The sequence below is a fragment of the Antedon mediterranea genome, chromosome 3, assembly GCF_964355755.1.
Source record: "Antedon mediterranea chromosome 3, ecAntMedi1.1, whole genome shotgun sequence".
NCBI lineage: Eukaryota > Metazoa > Echinodermata > Crinoidea > Comatulida > Antedonidae > Antedon > Antedon mediterranea.
The window spans coordinates 32,220,149-32,245,968 of NC_092672.1; the positions used below are offsets into that span (position 1 = coordinate 32,220,149).

General features: G+C 35.9%; 2 protein-coding genes across 2 annotated transcripts in view; one reads left to right on the top strand and one right to left on the bottom strand.

The window, feature by feature from the left end:
* LOC140045241 (metabotropic glutamate receptor 3-like) overlaps nt 1–9,999 on the top strand; it is a 36,730-nt gene extending 26,731 nt beyond the window's left edge. The window contains exons 3-7 of the mRNA XM_072090069.1: nt 4,694–5,009; nt 6,499–6,975; nt 7,091–8,338; nt 9,116–9,202; nt 9,450–9,999. Coding sequence (XP_071946170.1) covers nt 4,694–5,009; nt 6,499–6,975; nt 7,091–8,338; nt 9,116–9,202; nt 9,450–9,604 — 2,283 coding nt within the window. The 3' untranslated portion in view covers nt 9,605–9,999. The remainder of the gene's footprint in view (nt 1–4,693; nt 5,010–6,498; nt 6,976–7,090; nt 8,339–9,115; nt 9,203–9,449) is intronic.
* Nucleotides 10,000–11,765: 1,766 nt separating this feature from the next.
* On the bottom strand, nt 11,766–25,325 carry LOC140045249 (neprilysin-1-like). Its single transcript, XM_072090077.1, has 20 exons — nt 25,246–25,325; nt 24,546–24,707; nt 23,773–23,856; nt 23,252–23,460; nt 20,861–20,923; nt 19,545–19,667; nt 19,189–19,275; nt 18,814–18,950; nt 18,479–18,701; nt 18,119–18,217; nt 17,571–17,648; nt 17,219–17,322; nt 16,803–16,864; nt 16,553–16,604; nt 15,662–15,729; nt 15,332–15,462; nt 14,445–14,510; nt 13,804–13,902; nt 13,558–13,634; nt 11,766–13,185 (listed from the first exon to the last, which is right to left on the bottom strand). The coding sequence occupies exons 1-20, from the start codon at nt 25,268–25,270 to the stop codon at nt 13,086–13,088; spliced, it is 2,049 nt and encodes a 682-aa protein (XP_071946178.1). The 5' UTR covers nt 25,271–25,325; the 3' UTR covers nt 11,766–13,085.
* Nucleotides 25,326–25,820: the final 495 nt, after the last annotated feature.

Consider the following 25,820-nt stretch of genomic DNA (forward strand, 5'->3'; position numbering starts at 1 on the left):
CAAGTTTTCATTATTTCTTTCATTCTTATTATGTAAACTACTCAGTAACGAAATGATGTGTTTATTAGATAAGTACGGAAGCCCGTTCAGCTCTTAAGATGTATTAATATACAGTAGTGACCCGAACGGGCTTCCGTAGATAAGTATTAATAAAGAGAAATACTTTCTTCCTTAATAGTTACACATATAATATTAATAAAGAAACGTTAATCCTCTAATCACCGTTATTATCATTTCAACAAGATATATATCAATACAGAGGAGTGTTCCTTGTTCAAGGGATTGGTCGAAATTAATATTGTGTCCCCTCATTCGCTTCATGGAAACGTACCCCGTAATAGGAGTGTCCCCTAAATAAGGGTGTCCCGAAAAGGGACCTAGTATTTTGTGAACCATTTTTGGCACTAACGCTCTTTCTTTATGTTTGTATTTGTTTTATGGTAATAAGAAAATCTAGTATTTGTCTAAGGAGGAGGCAGGTACGCGACGTGTGTTAAATTAGAATGACACAAGTCTGTATGGGTTCGTCCTAACAACAAAAAACAAATTGTCATAAGCTATTGCTAATTTATCATCACTTTAGCTGAAAAAAAAATGGGTGTTCGAAACTTTAACAATAACAATACCAACCCTCCCCCTTCTCCCTCCTTCTTTTCCCTCCCCTTACTACACATTTGAATACAGTCACATATAATCATTACATAATATAGAGGACATTTTATTCAGAATGCATGCCATTGTTTTCCAAGACATTATCCGAGTGAAACACAGTTTCTGATATTTATATTCCCATTAGCTGCTGTATAAAGTAGCATTAGCAATCATACTTAGCGAGCTTCCACAGTTTCTTAATTCCTAATAAATCTTCAGACATATAGAAAAAAACCAATGTTCATATATAGAATATCTGATATAGAAAGAAGGCCGATTTTATCATGCTGATGTATTGTCAGTTTTTACTATTAAATCTGTCGGAACTGTACATTAGTCACGTTTTTAATCAATCGCCTAAACAAAATGCACGTCCATTTTCGTTTATTTATAAATCTGCTAAGCAGTCAGATAGTTTGGCAGTGAACTTAGTAGCTTTTAGGAACTGTTCGCGAAAGATAAACTTGTTTACCTTAAAGATACAGTGGCGGAATTAGAATTTGCACTTGTTTTTTAAAACTTTTTACTTCAAACTTTGGGGCTCGATCATCTGTGTTCAAAATTATAGATCTATCGTAAGATTACTGTCTCGCCTTCTTTCTGAACAGAAATAATGAACATGTACTGTCAATCACCTGGAAATTACCTAACTACACATACTTTAAAATAATAATAATAAATAACTAGAAATGTTAAAGTGCAAGAGCTGATCAAGGCCTATAGCCTATATTTGCCTAGCATAACGTAGTTTTGATGACGGAGGACCATCCTAAAGACACGAACCAATTGTTTATTTCAGAACACTTCTCATTGGATAAAAAAATACCTCCAATGGACTATGAGTGTAAAATCGTCTACAAATGGATTTCACCCGCAAAAAGCGAAAGCCGTAAACTTAGCCTCTAGCTTGTCTTAGGCCAAAGCTTTGTAGTCAAACAATCATCTTTCGGATCTGACAAGCAATGATGCATGACGGGAGGTAAAATTGATGTCCAGAATTATATGAATATCTGCTACGCAGCAATTAAAAGAAGAATATGATTTATAAACTTAAAAACAAAAAAAAGTTGTAGAGTGTGGTTTACAGACATTATAAACATTCTGTCAGGCAAATTAAGAGTTCATTTTTTAAACTTATTTGTCCATGTTTAAGGAGAAAAAAAAACACATTTGATTTATGCTATCTACACACATTTTTATTAAGCCTACAGCGGAAGAGTGCGCATTTAGCCGTCCCATCCTCCAGCTTATACGCCCTTGCAATGAGAATCTCTTTTTGATATTTCAGGCCTTTGTTTCAATACAAGTATTATTTTTGCAACGATAATATTAAATATAACTCGTTTTTGGCGTAGTATCGCCAGACTCAGTTACCCGCGTTTACATTGAAATCAATATTTCATGTATTACTCAAATTAATTTGATATTTTGTATCACGATTATTCGCTCGAGTGACAGCCTATAGTGGTTTAGTCACTAGGGTTGTCAAACGGCTTTGTTTTGGTTGTGTTTGTTACCAACATGCATTAAGTAGAATCTTATATTTGTTACTCTCTTCCTTAGGGAACTTAGTGTATTTGTTAAAGATCATATGTCATGCTTTTAAAACAGTTAGAATGTCGTGAGCAATGTTCATTACTTAGTGCAGTTTCCGGATGTTTTGTATTTGAGAAAGTATACTAATGTATTGACGCATTGGATTCTGTCTTATTATGACGTATAGTCAGACGACAGTGACAAGGTCCCGGATGGTTACCATAAACAACCGATAAAAGTGAATTATTCGATATATTTCAATGCATTTTTTCCACGTAATGTAATCTTTTAGCTCATTACTTTACAGCAGCCGATTAGGATTTCTGGAAAATATCACAAAATATATAATATCTATAATTATAGATTGGCCTTGACCTATGACTTTAACTCCTTGCTGTTTTTTGTGTAAATTTCAATTAACAGATGTGATTTTGAATCGCAGTGTTTGCATTACTTTGCTGTCAAAATATGAAAAATTGATCTTTTTTGTGATGTCTCGTATTAATACAATATGTAATTATTATTAAGATAAGAAGGCGGTAATATTATTAATAACGTGACTACACGACGAGTACAGTAAATTGAAAATTATTTTTTAACGTTAGAAAAAGACACATTCTTCCCGTGACGAAATCATTATATTTATATTTCTCGCCTTCATATCAATAAATTGTAAGCATGGAAAGCATCATACGATACTCCAGCCTCTTCAGAGAATGTAGGCATATATTTTCATTGCAGGCAATGGGGCATATATTTTCATTTCAGGCAATGATGTATGCCTTTATAGCCATGTGCCCATAGATCCACAATTATTTTACAGAAAAAACGTATGGACTTTCTCCTATTAAATGATACAAACTAAATGCGTGGATAGATTAACTAAAACATATAGACATTAATTTGTTTTAACTTATGAAATGTGAGGGATTACGCCAATAATAAGGTTTCCCTTTCTGCCTTATAAGATGAACACACAAGGCAAAAGTGATACTCGTCTTCTATTGTTCGGTCATACATAATATGGTATAGATTCAAGAACTCGAGATCATTTACTCTAGGCCTATGCGCATTTAATTTAACATTAAATTACGATTCGAAAGGACGTGCTGCATTAAACCTAAAGTTGATTAAATTGGTAATGTTTGATACTTTAGGCTCTGTCTACACTATTAACCTTTATGTGACAAAACATTATTGACACAATGACGTCATATAGCACATCAGAATTTTTTGTCAAACTAGTTTGACTGTGTAGACAGAGCTTACGTAAGGAGGTAAGCGTGTCACAAGTACTTTGACCAATCACAATTCTTGGATGATCCGAACTGTCGCTTTTGATTGGTCAATTAACTTCCGTTGTTCTTTAAGTTGCGTCCAAGTGGGAACTAAGCTTAATACTGTCCCCTTCGGAACCAACACATTGATTCATAGGCGTCCCCTGAATAGGGGTTGGTCATGGTGTTAAAAGCTTTGCCGTTTGTCTCCTGGACATACCAAAGGAAGGTTTCTACCGTATTACAATGAGTATTTACAATTACCGTAAACGAAATATTTAAAAGAGGAAAGCTGTCAAAGAAATATTTGAACACTTTGTGACTATTAACATTATTTTCAATATATAATCCGAAATGTAAACATGGAAGAAAAAAATGACGCATGTATGAGAGCGTTGGGACTACTTAAGAGTGGTATCCACTAACTACGAGCCTGAGAGATTGTAAAGTAATGACTGAATACCATTAAATGTTATTAGCGTTGCGAGCTCGGTTTTCTTTAAAGGGTTTCACAGCAAATACAATATTATTAAAAGCAAGACCTATCGCATATGGCAAGGTTTTCAACTGGCACATCATGTAATAAGAATAAGACAAACAGTTAGTTTAGTTCACGATTACGACTTTCGATTGTTGTATGTGTAATTTGTGTAACATACTTGGCACATTTGCCAAGTATAGGCCTACTTGCTTTGTATGCCTCTTGTGCGCAATAATAGCCACAATTTCTAAAATATCTTCCTAAATTTCTTTTGGTAATATACCCATAAAACATTTCTATTGATTTTCAGGAAAATTTATATATTGGTGACGTCAAAAACACCGATTAAAATCTCGAGTTACCCGTATCTTTAATATGGGCCGAAATATTAAATATTACGCCATCTGTCGTCGCTTTCTCTAACTTTTCCATAATTTTGTCAGTTTCATTTTATTCTCAAGTATTTTACCATTGGCGGATCAACCGATGCTCTTAATACCAATATTCATCCAAATAACCAAGTTAATGCTTGCTGCCAGGGTGACATGGAGGGGCCAACGGTACTAAAAGTCAAGATGATAATAGAGAAATTTTAAATGTTTAAAACAAATCTTTATATTATGGTATAATTTTTAACCTCTCCTGGAAATCCGGCGCAGCAGGAGTTTGAAATAAATTGCATTAGTAACTACACTATACCTTATTACAACCATTCTGATAATCAATCAATATTATTTATTTAAACTAGGTGAGCTACTGGGCAACAAGTTCCGAGCTCAACGATCGATTTCGCTACGGCTATCATTTCCGTACCGTGCCGTCAGATGCTGGTCTGAACAGCGCCATTATACAACTCGCTAGTGAATTCAATTGGAACTATTTGTCTGTAGTATATGAAGATTCCAGCTTTGGTCGTAAAGCAGTCGAAGAATTGCAAAAGCAGACAAAGTCGTCTGACTTATGTTTGGCGGAGATACAAAAGTTCCCGTATGATACAAAGATGGCAACCGAGGAAGAATTCTATCGAATAGCTTCGAAGTTAAGTCAAGCAGCAAAAGCAAAAGGTATTTAAAATCGAATCTAATGAGATGAATGATAGTACATAATGTGGAATATTAAATTCAATTATTTCGAATAAAGCAGTATTGAATCTATATATTTCATATATGATGATGGTTTTCATGAACAAAAAAATATTCGTTTTATTTTGTATTTTCATTGTTATACACCTACTGTCCTGAAGTCAATTTTCAAAATCACTTTTATCTTGATGTCAAGTGCTCAGACTTTGAAGTGAGGAGGAACATTATAGATGGCCACCTATAGGCTTACAAATTAAGATAAAGATATATAGATAAATCGACCCATTCAATATAATACAACGATATAACTAACGCCATGTGACAACAACTCAACAAATGGCAAATGTATTGTATTGTAGTGTTAAAATGGATGAAGAGTGATAGGCATCAGATAAATATAGCGAAAATATAAATGAGAAATTTGAAAATAACGATATGTAGACGATAACAATTCTTAAGATACCTTATGCTACGGTATACTGTTGATTATTGTCATTAAAATATAGTAATATAGACAATTTAGCAGTAAATCAAACACAAGACGTAAATGACAACCAGGGTATTTTAATACTCTCGGGCGATATTCATGAGTGATCTGCAGAAACAAAAATACTCGAAGCGAGCGAAACATTAAGCCACACTAGAATAGTAATAATAATAAAACTAATCAAGCACATGCTAAGGAAATCTAAATTCTAAAATAATATATAGAACTTTTCTTTTATGCACTGCGTATACTTATCGTCATAGGAATCTCAGAAAAGACAAAACCTAGACGCGCGCGTACAAAAAAATTGATGTACGCGCACCAACATTTTGATGTGTGTACGGAAAACTTGATGAGCGCGTATGAAAATATTGATGCGTGCGTACGAAAATCTTGATACGCGCGTATAAAAATGTTGATGTACAATTTCCATCAATATTTGACTGTGTGTGTCAAATTATCTGCCTGTATTATGATTTTACTTAATTATAAGCCAGTTATTATAAACTTTGATTACAACACGTTTACAGTTATGTGTTTTGATCGACTTTTATGACACACCTAGATTTTCACCTAATTACGGTTTCTAATCAACAATAAAAAAAAAACCTGATCAAATAAATATGTTGAACAATAAAAGATGGTTGGCTGATTTTTCTTGAGAACAATGCATTTTGCCAGTATGCACGTAAAAACAGTAGCTCTGTGTCTATGGAGGCAGTTAGCAGAACAATTTGAAAATCAATTTCTCCCCTCCCCCATATATTTTCCAACTTATAAAGTAGTGATGTCAATTATTAGCATTCGCAAAAACTGTGAATAATACACTACTCATATTATATTGATGGCCATATGGTTGTGTATTAAAAACGACCACACGTCAACAAACGAAACGATAATTATTTTGATGGGAAATGGACATTGGGGACCCATTTATTGATCTGCATTCGAAAATTAAATATTTAAAAACAATTATATTTTCAGTTGTGATCGTGTTTGCTCAGAGAAAGGAGATGAACATGCTATTTGAGAGTGTACGTAAGCGGGAGCCCTCGCTGAGCAGACAATTGGTTTGGATTTTAAGCCATCATCCAGCAGACCAAGAATATCCAAAAGATATTGAGGGCGCGTTTCTGTTTTCTCACTGGACACAGTCAAGCGATAATTTTGAGCGGCAGTTTGTTTCAGAGTTTTTGAAAAACTATATAGACATTCGTATGTTACCAACTGCAGGCTACATTAAGTATGAACAAAATTACACGGACGATGCGCCAGAATTAAAAAGTAGTTTGCGCATGTCTCAAAAAGTTCCCTTTATTATTGATTCGGTGTATAGCTTTGCACATGCCCTTCAAAACTTGATGAAAAAAGACAATTTGACAGAACTTCCAGACTCGTTGCTACTGGATAGAAAATCACGTGACTTGTTTGCAGAAAGTATGAAGAAAATCTCATTCGAAGGTATAAAATACATTTTATCTAAATCTAACCTTTCACGTGGTATTAATAAGTTATGGTTTGAAATCTAACTCGACAATAAAAACATGTTAATGTGTTTTTCTACTCTACTTTGCAGGTATGAGCGGAAACCTGGTTGAATTTAACAGAGGTGGAACCATACGCACTTCTAAATACAAAATACGTCAATTCCGGTTTAACGGAACACACAGATGGGTGGATGCAGGTATTTACACAAACAATACCTTGAAATTATTCGATAAAAATCTAAAATTTAAAACTTCCAATATTGCGTTTCCAAATTCTGTTTGCTCAGAATCTTGTGCAGCTAATTCAGAACTGATTCCTGACGACGAGAACAGTAAATGCTGTTGGGTTTGTCGAGAATGTGAAGTTCTTCAGTATTTGACACCTGGTCAGAGATGCAAAACATGTCCTCTCCTACAAAGACCGAATGCTAACCGAACTGGGTGTTACGATATTCCGATTGAGACTATGACGTTGTTTAATAAATGGGGAGCTGGGGTGTCGATCATGTCATTCATTGGTATGATACTTGTCATTGCAACTGCCGCCATTTTGATTAAGTATCGCGACACACCGATTGTGAAGGCGTCTGGGAAAGAGCTAAGCTATCTGTTGTTGTGGGGAATCTTTCTAGCGTATCTGAACGGTCTGATTGGGTCGAACAGACCGACAGCGGGGATTTGTACATTGATTCGTCTTGGGATTGGATCAAGTTACACGTTATGTTTTGCCGCACTTTTGATTAAGACAAATAGAATATCGCGTATTTTCAATCGCTCGCGTCGAGGCGCGATGAAAACTACGCACTGTATCAGCCCAGCTTCTCAGGTTGCTCTTTGTTTGATGCTATTTGGATTACAACTTGTTATTATTATAGGCTGGTTAATTTTGATACCGCCAGAAACAGTCTACCATCAACCTACAAAACTTCGATTACAGCTAGTTTGCGGCGTTTTAACTGATTCTTCTTTTATGATTGTGTTAATTTACCCGGCGTTTCTACTCCTCGTTTGCGTTTTCTACGCGTTCAAAACAAGAAAATGTCCGTCAGGTTTCAACGAAACGAAATTTATTGGTTTTACTGCATATATTACATGCATTATCTGGTTGTCTTTTACGCCGGTGTATTTTATTACGCAGAGCATGCCGTTACGTCAAACGGCTCTCAACGTTGCGTTGACGTTAAGTGCAACTGTTGCGTTTATTTTTCTTTTTGCACCAAAAATGGTGATTATTTTATTCAAACCTGAGAAAAATACAAAAAGGAGCATTATGGGATCGTCGAATGGAGCACGCACTCGGACGTTCAAGGACATTGTGAAATCAGTCCAAGCTCAACGTAAGTACATTAGTATAATTGTTAGTACTGTACATGGAAAGGTGTGTCATGCTCCGTCTAAGCATGTATAAATAACTAACTTATTTCTCCATGGTCTAAGATTGAAATTAATCTAGAGTCTAGGTTAGATAAGATCACAGCTCTGTTGAATGTCTTGATTAATTTAATCTGTTTAAACGTTATTAAAAATGTTTCTGTAATTATCATGTATTTTATATTATTATTATTATTATTATTATTATATATTATTTTATGTATATGACAACAAAGCACTCTTGGATACTGTTATCACTCATTTACATTATTCAATGCTGCACGATAGGGGGCGATATACTTTTTACTTTGTGGTTTTGTGAAACGAGTTGCTGGTAAAGCTTGGTTCCCACTTCTAGGACGCAACGCAAGGACATAGACGCAAAGCAAGCGATCAATGACAAGCGACTCTTCGAATAATCCATCGGTTGTGATTGGTCACTTAAGCTTGGTTCCTACTAAGAAACGTAAGAACATTCCCTTCCAATAATTGTGTTTGCCCCGCTTGCTTGAAATCAAACCTGTGATGTTTGCAGAGGTTTACTGTTGCATCGTCGGTTTCCACTTGTGATTACGCAATACAGCACTTTGCGTTGATACGTCACTGCGTTATGTTGCGTTCTAATGGGAACCACGTTTTAAGCTAAGTTACGTCGTTGCGCTGCGTCTCTAGTGGGAACGAAGCTTAAAGAATAATGGATAGTGATTCCGTCCGTGTTTAAAAAATATATATTTATTCTTCAGATATGGGCGATAAAGCATCTGATATAGTGACAAATTGCAAGAAACCGTCACTAGCTATGGTTGTTTTAGCTGCCAAGAAACTTGAAAGTAAGTGTATTTTTGACGTCACTAGTAGAAACCCACTAGACATCGACAGCATCACTAAGATTGCCCACTTACAAACTAATTGCAACCAGCTAGGCCCATGGGAGCGCAACCTGTATGAGATAACCTAGATGATGGTGATTGTACAGTACGGTAGCTACCAGTTCCAGATCCAGAACCATCCTTAAAAGATGTCCACGCGATAGCTACTCCGAATTAAACCGTTTTTTCATATTTGATTTCATTTCAGTGCAACGAGCAGCGGAGGCGACGACAGAGGGCAATAAATCAAATCCGACAGAAGGGCAAGTTGTCGCAGAAGTTCACAGAGAGGATGATAGCGGCATAGATAACACAACCAATGACCAACACACGCCTATGCTCACTCAAACAGACGACGATTAGAGATTATCGTCCAGGCGAAAATCTACATGCGTTTGAAAAGAGAGACAATAATGAGAGACATTAATTTTGATGAGAAGGTCATGGAAAACTAATTAATTTTTTTTTAAACCACTAAAAACCTGAGACCTGTAACCCTAGGTAGGGACCCTGACGGGTACTCTCCCTCCGGGTCAAGTCATAATAGTGTATGATACTAATTGTTATTTCAAGATATTAAATAAGCTATATTATATTTAAGCGATTATAATTTTAGACTAATTTAATTCTTCAGTCGAGTCCTGAAAGGGAGTCAGGGAGGCTCCAGGATGTTGGAGGGTGGGAAGCGATGGGAGGGCTTAGGTTGGGGGAAGAGTGGGAATCGATAGGGTTTAGGTTGGGGGAAGGTTGAGGAACGATGGGAAGGGTGGGAATCGATGGAAGGGCTTAGGTTGGGGAAGGGTGAGGAACGATGGGAAGGGTGGGAATCGATGGAAGGGCTTAGGTTGGGGGAAGGGTGGGGAACGATGGGAAGGGTGGGGAACGATGGGAAGGGTGGGGAACGATGGGAGGGCTTAGGTTGGGGGAAGGATGGGAATCGATAGGAAGGGTTAAAACCGTTTAAATTTAAGAACTATAAAATAGTGTAACATTCTTTTTAATAATTTAAGTGGTTCAAACAATACATCTTGAAATGATGTTTTGTAGCCTAATATCAGAATATTGTATTGTATATACTAGATAACGCCATCAATGGTTAGTTGATACCGTTTTGCTATGTAATGTCTTTAGAATCGTGTTTTCCCTCCATTCAGTTGCTGTACGCACAATTTGAGTAAGTAGACATGAAACTGATTTATAAAAATTGGTATTTAAAAGAGTGAAATTTATATGTGTAATATATTTATATTATGTATTACAATTTGTGCAATAAAATACATAAAGTCTGCATTTTCTGTACCTTGGAAGGGTTGTTTTAATCGTTTATTTCCGCCGGTGACATTTACCTCCATGTTTCAACACGCCTACATTTTATGCAAATTAAGACAACTTGTCACGTTTATTGTTGTATAATTATGTAAGATTCATTCGTCACTACGTAACACACTTGTTGTTTTAAGTAATAAGGGGTATGATTTAACAGTACAATAACACATAAATGACGTTTGAGGTTTTACGTACATGCCGTGTTGCCATAATATGGTATAGAGCGACAATAGTGACAGGCGTCTTCTTTGTCATCAGTACCGTCATTTTCATCGTTATATTTATCGTTATCTTCACCGTCATTTTTATCGTTTTATTCATCGTTATCCTCACCGTCATTTTCATCGTTATCTTCACCGTCATTTTCATCGTTACCTTCATCGTAATCTTCACCGTCATTTCATCGTTATCTTCAACGTCATTTTCACCGTCAATATATTCACCGTTATTTTCACCGTCATTTTCATTGTTATTTCATCGTTATCTTCACCGTCATTTTCATCGTTATCGTTACCGTCATTTTCATCGTTATCTTCACCGTCATTTCCATCGTTATCTTTATCGTCATTTTCATTGTTATCGTTACCATCATTTTCATCGTTATCTTCACCGTCATTTTCATCGTTATCTTCACCGTCATTTCCATCGTTATCTTCATCGTCATTTTCATCGTCATTTTCATCATTATCTTCACCGTCATTTTCATCGTTATCTTCACCATCATTGTTATCGTTATCTACATCGTCATTTTCATCGTTATCGTCACCGTTATTATTTTGGTTGTCAGTATGTGAGTCATCGGTGGTGGTGTCGTCATTATCCATTAGTCAATACTGGCATTGGCGATGTCGTAATTAATTTATCAGTGGTCGTACGCGCTTCATATTCATTATAGTTGATGTCGTCATTTTTTTTGTAATTTTACATCATCTTGGTCATTCTCAGTCACTACTTTTATATTTTGTTATTGTCATGTCTGTTATCATCATCTTGGTTTTCGTCATCGTCATCATCTTAGTTATCGTCATCATTATCATCATCTTGGTCATCGTCATTATCTTAGTTATCGTCATCATCTTTATTATCATCTTGTTGACTTTTATCGTCATATGTTGTACTGTCACCATCTTGTTGTCTCATTACCACAATTGTTGCTGTTATTACAATTGTTTTACCACAGACTAAATTGACATATTTGAATGTAAATATTTATTAAAATGCCAAAGTACGAATATTAATTTTACATCATAATTGTGGTTACAAAATAACGTTACAAAAATGAGAGTTGGGCATCAGTGATGTTAGACATGGTGGCGCTGTTCACTTCATTAAAATAGTACATGACGGTACTGTGTATTATTCTACACACATCTAATGTACATTGTTGGATTATTTATTACTATACCTTCAAATTAGGACCATAGTCGAAAGCTAAACCCGACTCCTCCCCCGCCCGATAGAGCCACGCCCATCTCGGATTATCTACGCTTTAGTAAACGTTGGAAAATAAACTACATTTTGATTATTACAGCTGAGAGCAGCAAAATTCAAGCGCCCACACACAAACGTATGTTGGGGTTGTCTGTAAATATTGATTTAGTAAAATTGTATATAGGCCTAATATAAAAGAAAGAAACTACAGAAGAACCCCTGTTTGTGACGCACGTATGACGGGGACACACTTTCTTCCTGTGAAACGAATAAAGCCACCTCTATTCAGAGCCAATCCTTATACATGGCACACGTGGTATATTAATGTACAGTTCGTTGGGTCCGAATGCGTCCCTAAATATAGTAAAGGTTCTACTGTGTTAAACTTTTGATAGAGTCGTCTCGTGGTTTCTAATTCCATAACCATCGATTAGGCCTAAAACTGACACTATCAAACTAGTTTTACAAAAAAAGTGTGATGTGCCCAAATGTGGTGATTATATGCCTAAATACGGTAGTGATATGACATCCATTTATAAAGTTTGATAATGTAGACAGAGCTTAAGATAACCGAATATGAAAAAGTGCAGATGCACACAAACTGTACAATAAATGACATACAAAATAACATTACTGGTTTCAAATAAATATACACATTCACCGACCAGACCACTATAATGCTAGTGGTGTAGGCTTACAACCCTGAATACAGAAAATACTTAATTAACTTATTCTACAATAAACGTTTGGTCCTTTGTTTTATATTCTCTACTCCTATATTGTTAAAATGTTCACTTGGTTATAAGCGTATACTATATATCCAAGATTCTCAATTGTACAAAATAACGGCTGTGTGGGGATAGTAGTATGTACAGAAATATACTTGTGCGAAATCGACAGGAATACGGTATCGTCACACCTCTGATGCGCCAATACGTAATCACGTGGTTTTCATGGCAAGATACGTGACCCGTGTTATAAGCACAAATGCGTGTGACGTGTATTTATTATATATTTGTGAGTTGTTTTTGTTGTTGTAAAAGATTAACGACAGTTAAATTCGTCTCGGATTTTGTGAAATACACTCTCACCACACGGTGCACTTCTTCTTAGGGTTCATCGGACTTCCTAACTTGCAGTTGTATGCTTTTGAGAAAGCTTCTGAGTTAGAAACGCTTCCAATAACCCTGTGAAATAAAATTGTAACCATATATTACACCTGGCTCTGTCTACACTACAACTCGTTTGAAAAAAAAGGTGATATACCCAAATATGGTAGTGATATGTTCATATTATAGGCACATCACATTTTTTCACATAAAGTTTGATAGTGTAGGTAGAGCTTGGTTTCCACTTGGACACAGAGCAACGATGTAGGCGCAACAGAAGTTAGTTGACCAATCACAAGCAACAGTTCGGATAATCCATCGCGTCGTGATTGGTTAAAATACGTTTGGTGCACCAAGTGGGATCCAAGGCTTTATAAAGCCAAATAATAGGGATGTTTCCCAAAGTATAAATTATCAAACTCTAGTGTAAACCAAGATTTAGTATTTTACCTGAAATCTGCATATGAGTGTTCTTCAACGCTTAGTTGGTGAATAATCTCTTCTCTCTTGGCTTTACTGCACCAAATCTTCGTAAAAAGAAAGGTTATTTAATGATGTTACCCATATACCTAGCTCACCATCTATATGAAGTACAGTATAAATATGATTCGAGATTGTGTCGAATATTTACATTTTTTTTCAATAAAATAAATGTTTTTGTACACGTACAAAACGTACACAAAGTTGAATACTTACTTGTCCAAAATTTAGAAAGAATATCTGATCATGAGTCATATTTAACCCTGGCAAAAGATCTTCTTCTTGTCCATTTCTTTTTACCCAATTTCGGTAAGCCTGTAATAAAACACACATTACAGATATACCTTCATTAGAGGTACGTAGCTAGCCTATGTATTCACTTAGGGAACGTAGCAACGCATTTTGTACGCGCGCGTTCAAACGCTGTTAGTAAGCTGTTGTACGCGCGCGGTAACGTTGATAATAATGCTACGCGCAGCTGCTAACAAAAGAGGAAGAGAAACAGGTTTTCATATCAATTTTTAGTCTACAGCTCACTATGTCGGTCGGTTGGTCGGTAAACACTAACTTGAGCACGTGACTGCAGCCATGTATATGGCCTTGTTAAAGGTTATAAAGCTCCTGGTTCAACATTGCTTTTGTTTATTATATAATTATGCCTTTGATAAATATGAGTGAGGCAGAACGAGCGTCGCAAAATGAGCTTATTTTTGTGTCGGTATGATCAAGGAAGAGTGAATGTGAAAGAGTGAATGACAAACAATATAAATAAATGTTATTCAGGAGAGCCCTTAACCACGGAAGATTGTAATTTCACTTTTCCCTAGTTTAGTTTCTGGAAAATTCAAATCTTTTACCATATATGCTTCTTTTAAGCCGCCATTATCAGCCATGTTTTCCCCTAGTGTTTGCCGTCCGTCTACCTGTCAAATACCAAACGTATTGTATCATCAATGGTGAAATAATAGTCTATACTACAGTAGAACTCGGGGACACTTTCTGGATGGAAACGTGCCTTCTAAATAGGGGTTAGATGTTAGTGTTAAAACTGAATGTGGTGCCCTTCGTTCGTTTTTTATGGGTAAGTGTGCCATTACTTGGGATGGCATGTCCTTTCAATAGGTATGTCCGAAAGGAGGGTCGTGCCAAAGGTGGATGGGGCATCTCAAAGAAGGAGGGATGGGGTGTCCCAAAGGAGGGATAAGGTGTCCCGAAGGAGGGATGAGGTGTCCCAAAGGAGGGATGAGGTGTCCCAAAGGAGGGATGAGGTGTCCCAAAGGAGGGATGGGGTGTCCCAAAAGAGGGATAAAGTGTCCCAAAGGAGGGATGAGGTGTCCCAAAGGAGGGATGAGGTGTCCCAAAGGAGGGATGAGGTGTCCCAAAGGAGGGATGGGGTGTTCCAAAGAAGGAGGAATAAGGTGTCCCAAAAGAGGGATGAGGTGTCCCAAAGGAGGGATGGGGTCTCCCAAAGAAAGGATGAGGTGTCCCAAATGAGGGATGGGGTGTCCCAAAGGAGGGATAAGGTGTCCCAAAGGAGGGATGGGGTGTCCCAAAGGAGGGATGAGGTGTCCCAAAGGACGGATGAGGTGTCCCAAAGGAGGGATAAGGTGTCCCAAAGGAAGGATGGGGTGTCCCAGAAGAGGGATGGGGTGTCCCAAAGGAGGGATGAGGTGTCCCAAAAAAGGGATGAGGTTTCCAAAATTACACGCACCGTCGTCAACAGTCACGACGGACCAGTACTTACGTTTTTATTGACCTCTTTTACCGTATAGTTATTATATTGATCTACAAAGCACTCGGACTTTTTAAGGTAAGCATCTATTGATGAGTTAGACCACCACGCCTGAAGATTACCGTCCTGATTAAACAGCCTGCCTGTAACAAAAGGAAAGAACCAATAAAATGATGTATGTAATGCTTTTATTTTACTAATTCCTCCATAATTTGTTTGGTGTATTTCTAAAACTAAACTAAAACCCAACAACTTTTGTAGCAAATTTGTTTAAGGACTTAGGCCTATTTTACAACTGGCAGTTGTGAATTCTTTTTAAAAATCTTTCCACCAATCACGTACCTTTATCATCATATCCGTGCGTTAGCTCGTGCCCAATCACTACGCCAATTCCTCCATAATTCATTGACCTGTGTATGAATGACACAAACTTGGTTGGATATCGAAATCTGATTATCCTGTATACTATATATACTCATTATTATTATAATATTATTAGACACTTAAAAGATGTATTGTCCCTTTGACCAATTCTAAAAAAATATTTTGAAAAAAGTGGTTCGGTTTGAAGTATCATAATAGTTATTAACTTTCACCAAAAATTAGTCGAAAAAAAATCCATTAACTGAAATACAGACGGTTTTTTGTTCAAAAAATAACTTTGACTTCCAGTCGAAGTTTTCGATCAAAACATATCTCATAATGCAACGCGCTTGTTTGGCTACTCTGTATGCATATTCATAAAACTTCCTCGCAATCTGTGTGAAAACACCTTCTCAACCGTGACGAGTTGTAAACAATCCTAATTAGCATCATGCATAATGTATACTCGTGGATTGAAATCTTTGTTTACTTTCGTTCGCGATGACTTTCCAGACGATCGAAATGTAATCAAATTAATTTACCTGTTAATTACGTAAACTTTTTTTTTTGGCTCGAATTTTCGCCTTTAAGTGAATAACTTTAATATTACTTTGATATGGCCAATTTAAATTTAGAATATTTTGACCTTTATTTTTTGTGTTTCATTGGACAATACATCTTTAAATTCACTCCAGTATTGCATTTAAATTTTACCGTACTTAGTACTGGACAGAAATTCCAACTAGATTCCATTCTTAAGATAATTTTGCTCAGATCACCCAAATTCTACTTATTCTTATTCCACGGTAATTCGGATCTTTTATTAAATATTTCTGGCTTTTAAGCATATAGACAATATCATAAACTTACTGCGTAGATTTTGTGGAATAGAAAGGTGACTGTAATATTCCGGCAGGAAAAGCTGAAATAAAATAATTTCATTATCAAATTCAATTTTACAGTTTACGCTAAACTCGAGCGGAATGCTAACATTAAACAAGAAATATATTAACAATGTGCGCTCTGTAGTCTAGTTGTCCGGATTGTAAATGTTCAAAGACGTAGCATAGATAAGAAATAAAACATGATTTAAAATAAAAAGTATTACAAATATACTCACTAATAAAATTACTAGCATGATGATAAAAGGCATTCACAACTATGACGGTTGACCCAGGCCACCTGGAATGGTAATTTCATTGAGGTTAAAGCTATTTTACTTTTAGGTTAGTTTTTCTAGTTACAAGCTTGTCAAGATACGAAATAGATATAAGTATTTATCATTATTATTATATATTCTTTATACTGGGTAGCTTCTTCAGTCTAAGACTGGGCCTAGTACGGTATATTATATGACAAGTTTGTGACAGTGGCTGTGTGTGAATTAGTACATTAGGGTAACCCCCCTACTTGTCTCGAAAGATGTACTAGGTTCTTAAAAGTGTACTTGAGCCAGATGTGTACACTGGTGGAACTACGATTTATAGTCCTTAAATATTGATAATATTACGTAATGAAAGATAATACAAAACTTACTTATATTTGTCGACTGGTTTTCGAAGCTTTATCATATTTTGCCACGAGTTTTCCGTATACGCTCCAATGACATTCTCGAAGTATTTGGCAGAATCTATGTTTATCTAAGTTTAATCAAATGTACGTATTATTAAATACAAAACGCTTCGTCTGAACGCATTTCTTAAACCGTGCATTGGATTCACCCTTGACACTAAAATACATTATATTCGGTGGATTTAAATGTTCGAAAAGAAACGTGGGTTTTTTAGATACTACACATATTTTGTATTACCATATAATGTTAAATACTATACTATCTTTACTCTGATCCAACACACACAAAACCCAAAACAGAAACATTATGACTTACCCTTTCGTATTGCTGATTAATATGGTCGACATCGACCATATAGGGATCGTAACCCACCATCTGCCGTATCGACTTCGCCTGCCATAATTAATCAACATACATTTTAGAATTAGATAAAAAGATCAAGGAAGAATGAGTGGGACGACGAGCACAAGACTATAAACCTCTGTCTACAATATCAAACTACTTTGACAAAAAAAGTGTGATGTGCCCAAATATGGTAGTTGTATGACATCATCATTTCCATATATGAGCACATCACATTTTTGTCACATACAATTTGATAGTGTAGACAAGGCGTTAGGCCTAATTGCCATATTAAATTCTAAGGTAAAGATATAGAATAATAATAAATATAAACGTCGAAATGCATGGATCTTACCAAGAACACTGTTACAGAATATTATTCTCTTTTAGTATTTTGATTCTTTTGATTTATACAATATTTTAAAAATGTAGAGGGCGGTGTACCCCTGTCCAAAATTCTGCGATTCATTTCACAACTTTTAGGCCCTAGGCCCCTTATTTCAAAATCATGAATACGGTACCTTTTTTATTGCATTTGTTCTCGTGTAGTCATCCATCCAATCCGTTTTATGTATTAGTTCTTCAAGTGAATCTTTTATATCGCCAATCATTTCATCAGCCTATAAACAAAATTAGTACAAACTTTAATGATAAAAAGGGATATCGAAGATTCGGAACCATCATGGAACAATTTTAAATGATCAAGTAGGCCTATCAAGTATATATTGTGGCTGGGAATATGTTACGTGTATTTGGGGTTTTTTATGGTGCAATGGTGTGAACACATTGATATTTACGATTCGTTGCCTATTTAAAATGTAACGTAAACATGTGGTTGAAACTGGTGCAATTAAGTCGTGTGAACACATACTGAAACTTACGACACGTTTGCTTTCTTCGTCAAAGTATTTCTTGATAAACGGATATCCTAGTGCGCCCCCAATGAATCTGTTCGTTTTGTCGATGCAGAACCTCCACCGAGACGGCTCCTTTTCTTCGCCTCGCGTCACTCGCAGATATTTCTGACGGAACTCGCGTTCATTCTTGCCAAGGTGAAGTGAGAAGTCTTTGATGAACCTTGCGATTAAGTAATTTGCAACTACTCTGCAATGATCAAGAAATATGTTACATTGATGTAGTCGATCCTGTGTATCTATAATTTGTGCAGTAGCATAGGCAAATTATTTGTGTCTAGCAAACTTGAATGTAGGCCTACCTTTTAGGCGTCTGCTGCAAAAGCCCGCCAATTTTCTTAACATATGGAATAGAGCAGACGATCAGTGGTTCCATTTCTTCATCAAGATTCAGTTCAGTTTCTTCGAAAATACCATTAAAGTATGGCACCCACTCAATCTAAGGAAATGAACCAAAAACAGATTTGATAATCTGTTACTCTCTACAAATCTATAATTTAATTTGTATGATCTTTCATCGTCGAAAATGTCTTTTAGTTTCTTTTTTCCCAAGTAGTTTAGTAAAGACGTAGCAAACTTTGTTTGTTAAGTTAGTAAAACAGTTGAGAGACTGCAGAAAAGTTTCCAGAAGTCGACACTTTAGTAACTAGATAGATACACATGGCACCAAAACCTACGTATGGTGACATTTCTTTTAATTCCGAAATCGTCTTTTTGTTGTATAAATCCATGATGTTGCGCCTTGCCGCTTTGTCCTCTGAAATCTGAAGAAAACAATTGATAGTATTTTAAAAGATGATAATGAAAAGATCTGTTCAAAGGGGTTGTTAAAGAAAGGAGAAAAGGGTGTTTGGTTTCGGTATATAGGACGTAATGCATCAACGGGTGTTTGTGGTAGCCACAATGATCGAAGCAGGGTCCTGGGTATAATGATTTAACGTATCTACACCAACAGATTTGTTGGAAATTACTTTCGCTCCAGAATGAATATACGCCCTTATAGCGGATATGTTCTACTTTTTAAAAAACCTACCTCCGCCAACTGTTGCTCAAAGCGGAAAGCATCTAACATACTTTCATACGCCTTTTTTCTATCATGATCTAGGCGTAAGGTTGTTGCCATACTGGTCATGAAATCAATATAAGCCGCAGTAATCTGACAATAAAAAGAAAACATTAGAGAGCCTATGTTCAAGATTTTTTTAAAGCTTTTACTTTTAGACCAGCTTAGAATTTACTACTGTGCGTCTTGCGTAAATATTCTAATGCCTCTTCACGTCGCCTAAAGAGACTTCATAGAACTTAATATGGTGCAAACTTGTACATACTCCTTTCACATCGCCTAGTACAGCCAAGGCAATCTAAAAACAGGATTCTGAGCTCCGGACATCAAATGATTTATATATGGCTGCGACACGATCAGTACCACGCTCTTAAGCGTGGTTCCCACTAGCGACGCAACGCAAGAACGTAACGCAACGCAAGTGAATTGACCAATCACAAGCGATGGTTCATTCGCTTGTGATTGCTAACTGTCTATAATTTCGCTTGTCATTGGTTAAAACGCTTGCGTTGCGTTTACGTCCTTGCGTTACGTCCTAGTGGGAACCAAGCTTTAACAGACACCGCGCGCCGCGCAGAACGTACATAGTACAGTACTGTTGCTATTTGTCGCAGCCAGACATAAGATCAAAGGACTGTTACGAGTTCCTATCTTGGCAAGCCAAGCTCAGTGTCCTGTTGTTAGATTGCCTTGGTAAAACTCCGGAGTTTACATACACATGGCGCGTCAACACCGGCGCTCTGTTGCGCCCCAATGTGTGTAAATTCCGGGGTTTCACTAGGCAACGTGAAAGTAGTAGTAAACTACTGAGATCAATATTACGTCCAAAGAAGTCTTTTTACTTCACGTGACAGGATTTGAACCCAGAATAAGAATGTGATTTAATAGCCAAGCTTTATAACCAACATCTGCACTATTGTCCTCATTGTTTCTGGTCGACAACTGTGTGTGGTATACACAACTAGGCCGGTTTATTACCAAAAGATTATAGTAATAAAGCCTCTACTTATGGCAGCCCAGAACCCCAGAGAGCCGCTTAATGTCACATTGCTTTGTTTAGACATAACTATTTTGACAGACACATCTTCACATTTGAAAATGAATATAAACTATTGAAATAATTAAACGTTAATAGCTGACCTAAACATTTTAATCTTTGACATTTAGTTTGAATAATTTTCAATTAATTTTCTCGTGTTTGACATTTAGATATGTAATAATCGCCGATTACCTGCATAGTAGCAATTTATATAAATTGTTGGATAGAAATGTCATTCGTACTCTACCTTATTTGTAATGTTGGTTTTATAGTATTCGGCGCTTTCAATTCCGAGCTCAGGCTGATCTATCTGAAATATAGTAACGATAGTCTTAATAGTCGAATACATTTGTTTAATACATTCATTATTGATTTCCGATACAATTTAACCACAGCGTGTATATATCATACACTGTAAACTACAGATCTACTACTAAAGCTCTGTTTACACTATCAAACTTATATCTGACAACAAATATGTGATGTGTCCATGTATGGACAAGATGATGTCATTTGATCACTACCATTATTTGCGCATCACACCTTTTTTTTTTTGTCAAACTAGTTTGATAGTGTAGACAGAGCTTGAGTTTGATATATACCGTGCTGTAATAACATAAAACAAACTATTTAAAAAAAATGACACTGGTCATTGGCATTTTCAAGATTTGCCAATTTGTTCAATATTTTCACCACTGTGATTATAAGATTGGTATTAAACAAGCCTATCAGGTTGTTTAATAATTTAATGTTTGCAAACCGATTCTTTATAGTCTTTGAATATTTCTCCACAAAGTCCATATTTGGTGTTTACCATTCCATGACACTTTGATTTACTATATAAAGGTTATATCATTATATAATTGTTGATAAAATGTGATTTTATAAACACGTCAATTAGGATTACAGTTTAGGTTTTACAACCCCCTTTGATTGATTTACTATCGTTTATTTTTAATTGAATACATTTAAAGTGTGTGGTCTTATTACATTTTGGTCAATGATCTGTGTGCTATGAAACGCGAAAGGGGCAAAACGCTAGTCGTATTTGTGTGTCGCTTCTTTATTTGGTATCGATGCCCAGCAGCAATGTTCACACCGGATAGAAAGTCTGTCGGTCAGAAGCATTGGTGAAGTTTAGAGTTAGGTCAAAGAGAGGTTTACAGAGTAACATGTTGTACTTGATTAGTTGACATTTCATTTGCTGTTTGGACAGCGAGGATATTTACGACTTTGTTACCGCATGTAATCGTGTCTTTTAAACAATTTCATTATCATCATGTTGCAAGATAACTATAAACTATAGTAGATATTTACAGGACAGTAAGAAGTTTAGCAGTTTCGTTTAATTTAATCCAAGTACTTGTACAATGTTTACAAATCATTGGATGTATACACTGAGAAAGTGGTCACGCAAAACATAGTGTGGTTAAAGTTTGTAATAAATGGAAACGTTATCCTATTTACCGTCGTTTCAAGATGTCATTGACACAAATTCGACGCGCGCGTACAAAAACCATTTTCATAAACTTTAGTATAGTATGTAGTATATAACAGTTTCCCTGAGTTCAAAGCACGCAAAACATACTAATATTATTAAAGTGTGCAGTAATGAATGTGGTATTTTTAAATCATAGTTCACTAATTCGACGCGCGCGTACAAAAGGTATTTTCAACAATGTATGAACGCGCGCGTAATACTATACAGTATTTGTTTGTTTCTGTTATATTTTTTAGGCTACCCAAATTGTTAATCTGACTTGTTACTACTTTATTTGTTTATAATTACACGGTAGGTAGGTATCGGTACTAGACCTACTCAAATAAAAAATTAGGTCCAGCCACAACTCTTGGCATGTAAAAATGCTGTGAATGAGTTATCATTGTCATATTATGTTGCGTTAACCCAAACCATGTGTCATTTTTTAGTTCAGATATCATAGTCAAATTAGTAGACCTACCGATCATAATGTCACTTAACAGCAATATACTGTAAGTGGTAATGGGAGAAGTAATAAAACATAGTGACATTTATTGGTAGTCACTTTATTTAAAAATTCCCATTACTAGCGATGGATTAACGATAGTAAAACTTTATGACTTAGCACGATATCAGAGGCGGCATCCAATTTCCAACTGACTCCATTCCTGAAATGATAATTCTTCTACATATTCTATATTCTGGTGGTGCAGATCAAATATATTTTTTTTTGGCCAAAGAACATAGATACGACATTTTAACGCTTGAATTTAGGTTGCTGGCAATACAATTTTTACAATAGCAAAAATAGTAGATTATTTACTTTTATTGTCCGACATTATGTGGAAATGTACAGGTCAACTCGGCCTAAATATGTAGTATGTATCCGATTGGGGATTCTTTGATCAATTAAGCTAGGTTCCCACTAAAAACAACGAGGATGTAAGTGCGTAACAAGCAATTTGACCAATCACGACGATGAGTCTACGTCTAAAACTCTGTCTACACTATCAACAACAAAAAAGTGTGATGTGCCCATATACGGTAGTGATATGACGTCATCGTGTCTGTATATGGACACATCACATTATTTTGTCACATAAAGTTTGATAGTGTAGACAGAGCTTAAGTTAGAACCAAGCTGTAAATATTACTCACGTATATGATATTTAAAATTGAGTTAGCAAAGTCTTCTCCAACTGCTTGACTAAATATGTAATTTTTATCGATTATAAGACGCATTTTGATCAGGATTTCCGTTAGATTCCACGAATCTTCATCAAACGCTCCGTCCTCCATAACAGGCCAGCCACCAAGTGTGTGTATTAATTGTGTAATTTGCTGGACACTGATACTGTCTATCAAAGCTGTGAAAGAATATCTCTATTGCATTTACTGGTGAATTTACACAGACGAGCAGTAACGGTAATACAACATTTATAGTTATAGTTATTCCTTATGACCATTTACACACAACGCGGAGCCGACGAGCGGTTTCTGCTCAGGATAGACACAGATTTTACGTGGGACAAGCTACGATGTTTACCGCTTACCGTTACCGCTTGTCTGTGTAAATAGTCCTTCAGAATGAAAAACTTCTCCTTGGGTTTATAGATATTTTTGTAAACTAAACAGTCGATAATTTACATTGTTGTAATTATGTAAGATTTTTGACGCACCTTCATCCATACATGATCTATAAAATTGTTTAGCTTTTACTACAGCTTCTATATCGGTCTCCAAAATATCCTCTTCAATTATTCCTACAAAAAATTTGTATATACTGTATACTTGTAAAGTGGCATCATTTCATATAGATCAAGTCTCAAGATATGGTTTTTAAAAAAAGGAAAGAAGAGAACCAAAACCAGAAGGATAATGGCAAGAGGGTGAAGAAGAAGAGAAATGTACAGTAGTTGTTCTTAGTTGTTATAAAGAGAAAGAGGAAACTAAAGAAAAGAAAAAGGTTACACAATCAGTTGTTGTACAAGATTATGAAGAGGTTGAGGAAAAGTAACAGGATTATTGAAACACCTTAAGTTGTTGTAAAAAAAAAGAGAAGGTTGAGGAAAATTAACAGGGGTGACAGTCATCGAAACACCTTAAGTTGTTATAAAAAGAAAGAAGAGGTTGAGGAAAAGGAACAGGAGTGAAAGTCTTTGAAACACCTTAAGTTGTTATAAAAAGAAAGAGGATATTAGGGAAAAGCAACAGGATTGAAAGTCATTATAACGCCTTATGTTATAAGGAGAAAGAGGAGGTTGAAGAAAGGCAACGAATTCAGTTATAAAAAGAAAGAAGTTGAGGAAAGTAGTTTTACTGTGGAATACCCTTCCGTCCGAACATGATAGACAAGCATTGTAACGGCTTCAGTTGTTGTAAAGTGAAAGACATGGTTGAGAAAAGGGAACCTAGTTTAACGCTTTCAGATATTATACCCTAAGGATCTTACCTTTACACATAACATTTAACCTATCAGAGAGTTGTGTGAAGATGAACAAGCCAGCTTCTTCGTCTGGTATGACAGACTTCTCTTTCCAGCCGCCACATGCGTATTCGTAAAAGTTTTCACAAGGATTTACATCAGTATTCATTTTGGAAATAAGACTTGCGGCTGAATAACAATCCAACAATTCAATAGTTGTTTAGATCAATAATTGTTAATTAAAAATATTGGTTTTAAAAATTGGAGGATAGTAGGCCTAATTAACTTTCCCTTTCCCATTAACATAGACTTTAAGGAAAAACGTCATGTTTTCTATTTCTCATCTACTCCATATTACTTCAGAGGTAATTTGGTGTTATCTTTATGGAAATACCTATTATTATTAACTTATTTAAATTACACGACTTCTTCCAAACACGGATCTAATCAAGATTAAATCATCGTTACACACATTCTTTGACGAACCTTAGACCATTTGATATCATTTCTAGACCTTTCTTATCCCAAAAGAGCTAAAATATGATGTGGGCATTCAACACGTAGGCCTACACAACCTGGACCCTGAAAATGCAGATTAGACCCATATTTAAATGTGGCAGCAACTACCATTGCCAGGACACATTTACTCTTTTTGAATAGGCCTACCAAATTGCGGACCAAAACAACAATGTTGAATGTAACTTTATTAAAGAATTAGCACACTAACCTACTTCGACACAATCTGACGTCATACATACGGGTGATTTGTTCTCGAACTGAAGACCTTGGATTGAACTGCTGTTTTCTTTATCTAAATTACAAAAATTGAAAATAAAAAATATTGTTTAATATCTAGGGCTACTATTCAATAAACCAAGTAGTGTTAGTTGGCTGGTTTATAATCAGTTTACGTTTTTCGTCTTGCGAAATTACGCATTCGGCTATTTTATGACGTTTCCTTTGTCATATGGACAGGATGGTTTTGTGTTGTCTTATTTTTCTGTCATTTTTTGCCATTTTTGTAGGAGCCGATTCGAGAGGTCTTTAGAGCTTTAATTGATTGCTGATTGATATGTTTTAATGTAGACTTAAACCAAGTTTGTCTTTCTACCTTTGCATTATCATATTCTTCACCTTCAACTTTGAATTATTTACCTTTCGGAAGGCACAGCTCGATGATTTTAATTCATTTTATATAATGAAAAACTATCACTCTTCTTGTCTCTTTTGCATGTAAGCTCCGTTAACGCTACGCTGAACACTTAAGACTCGCTTTTCATTATGTTAACAATTGTTGAAGAC

What these genes read in the sequence shown, in the direction of transcription:
- LOC140045249 (XM_072090077.1), bottom strand. Translation starts at nt 25,270, where the DNA reads ATGACGTCAGATTGTGTCGAAGTAG. An exon ending in TAGATCATGTATGGATGAAG is followed by an intron (nt 23,461 to 23,772) that starts GTGCGTCAAAAA and finishes ATTCTTTCACAG; the next exon opens with CTTTGATAGACAGTATCAGT. An exon ending in TAAAAGAGGTCAATAAAAAC is followed by an intron (nt 14,511 to 15,331) that starts GTAAGTACTGGT and finishes GGTATTTGACAG; the next exon opens with GTAGACGGACGGCAAACACT.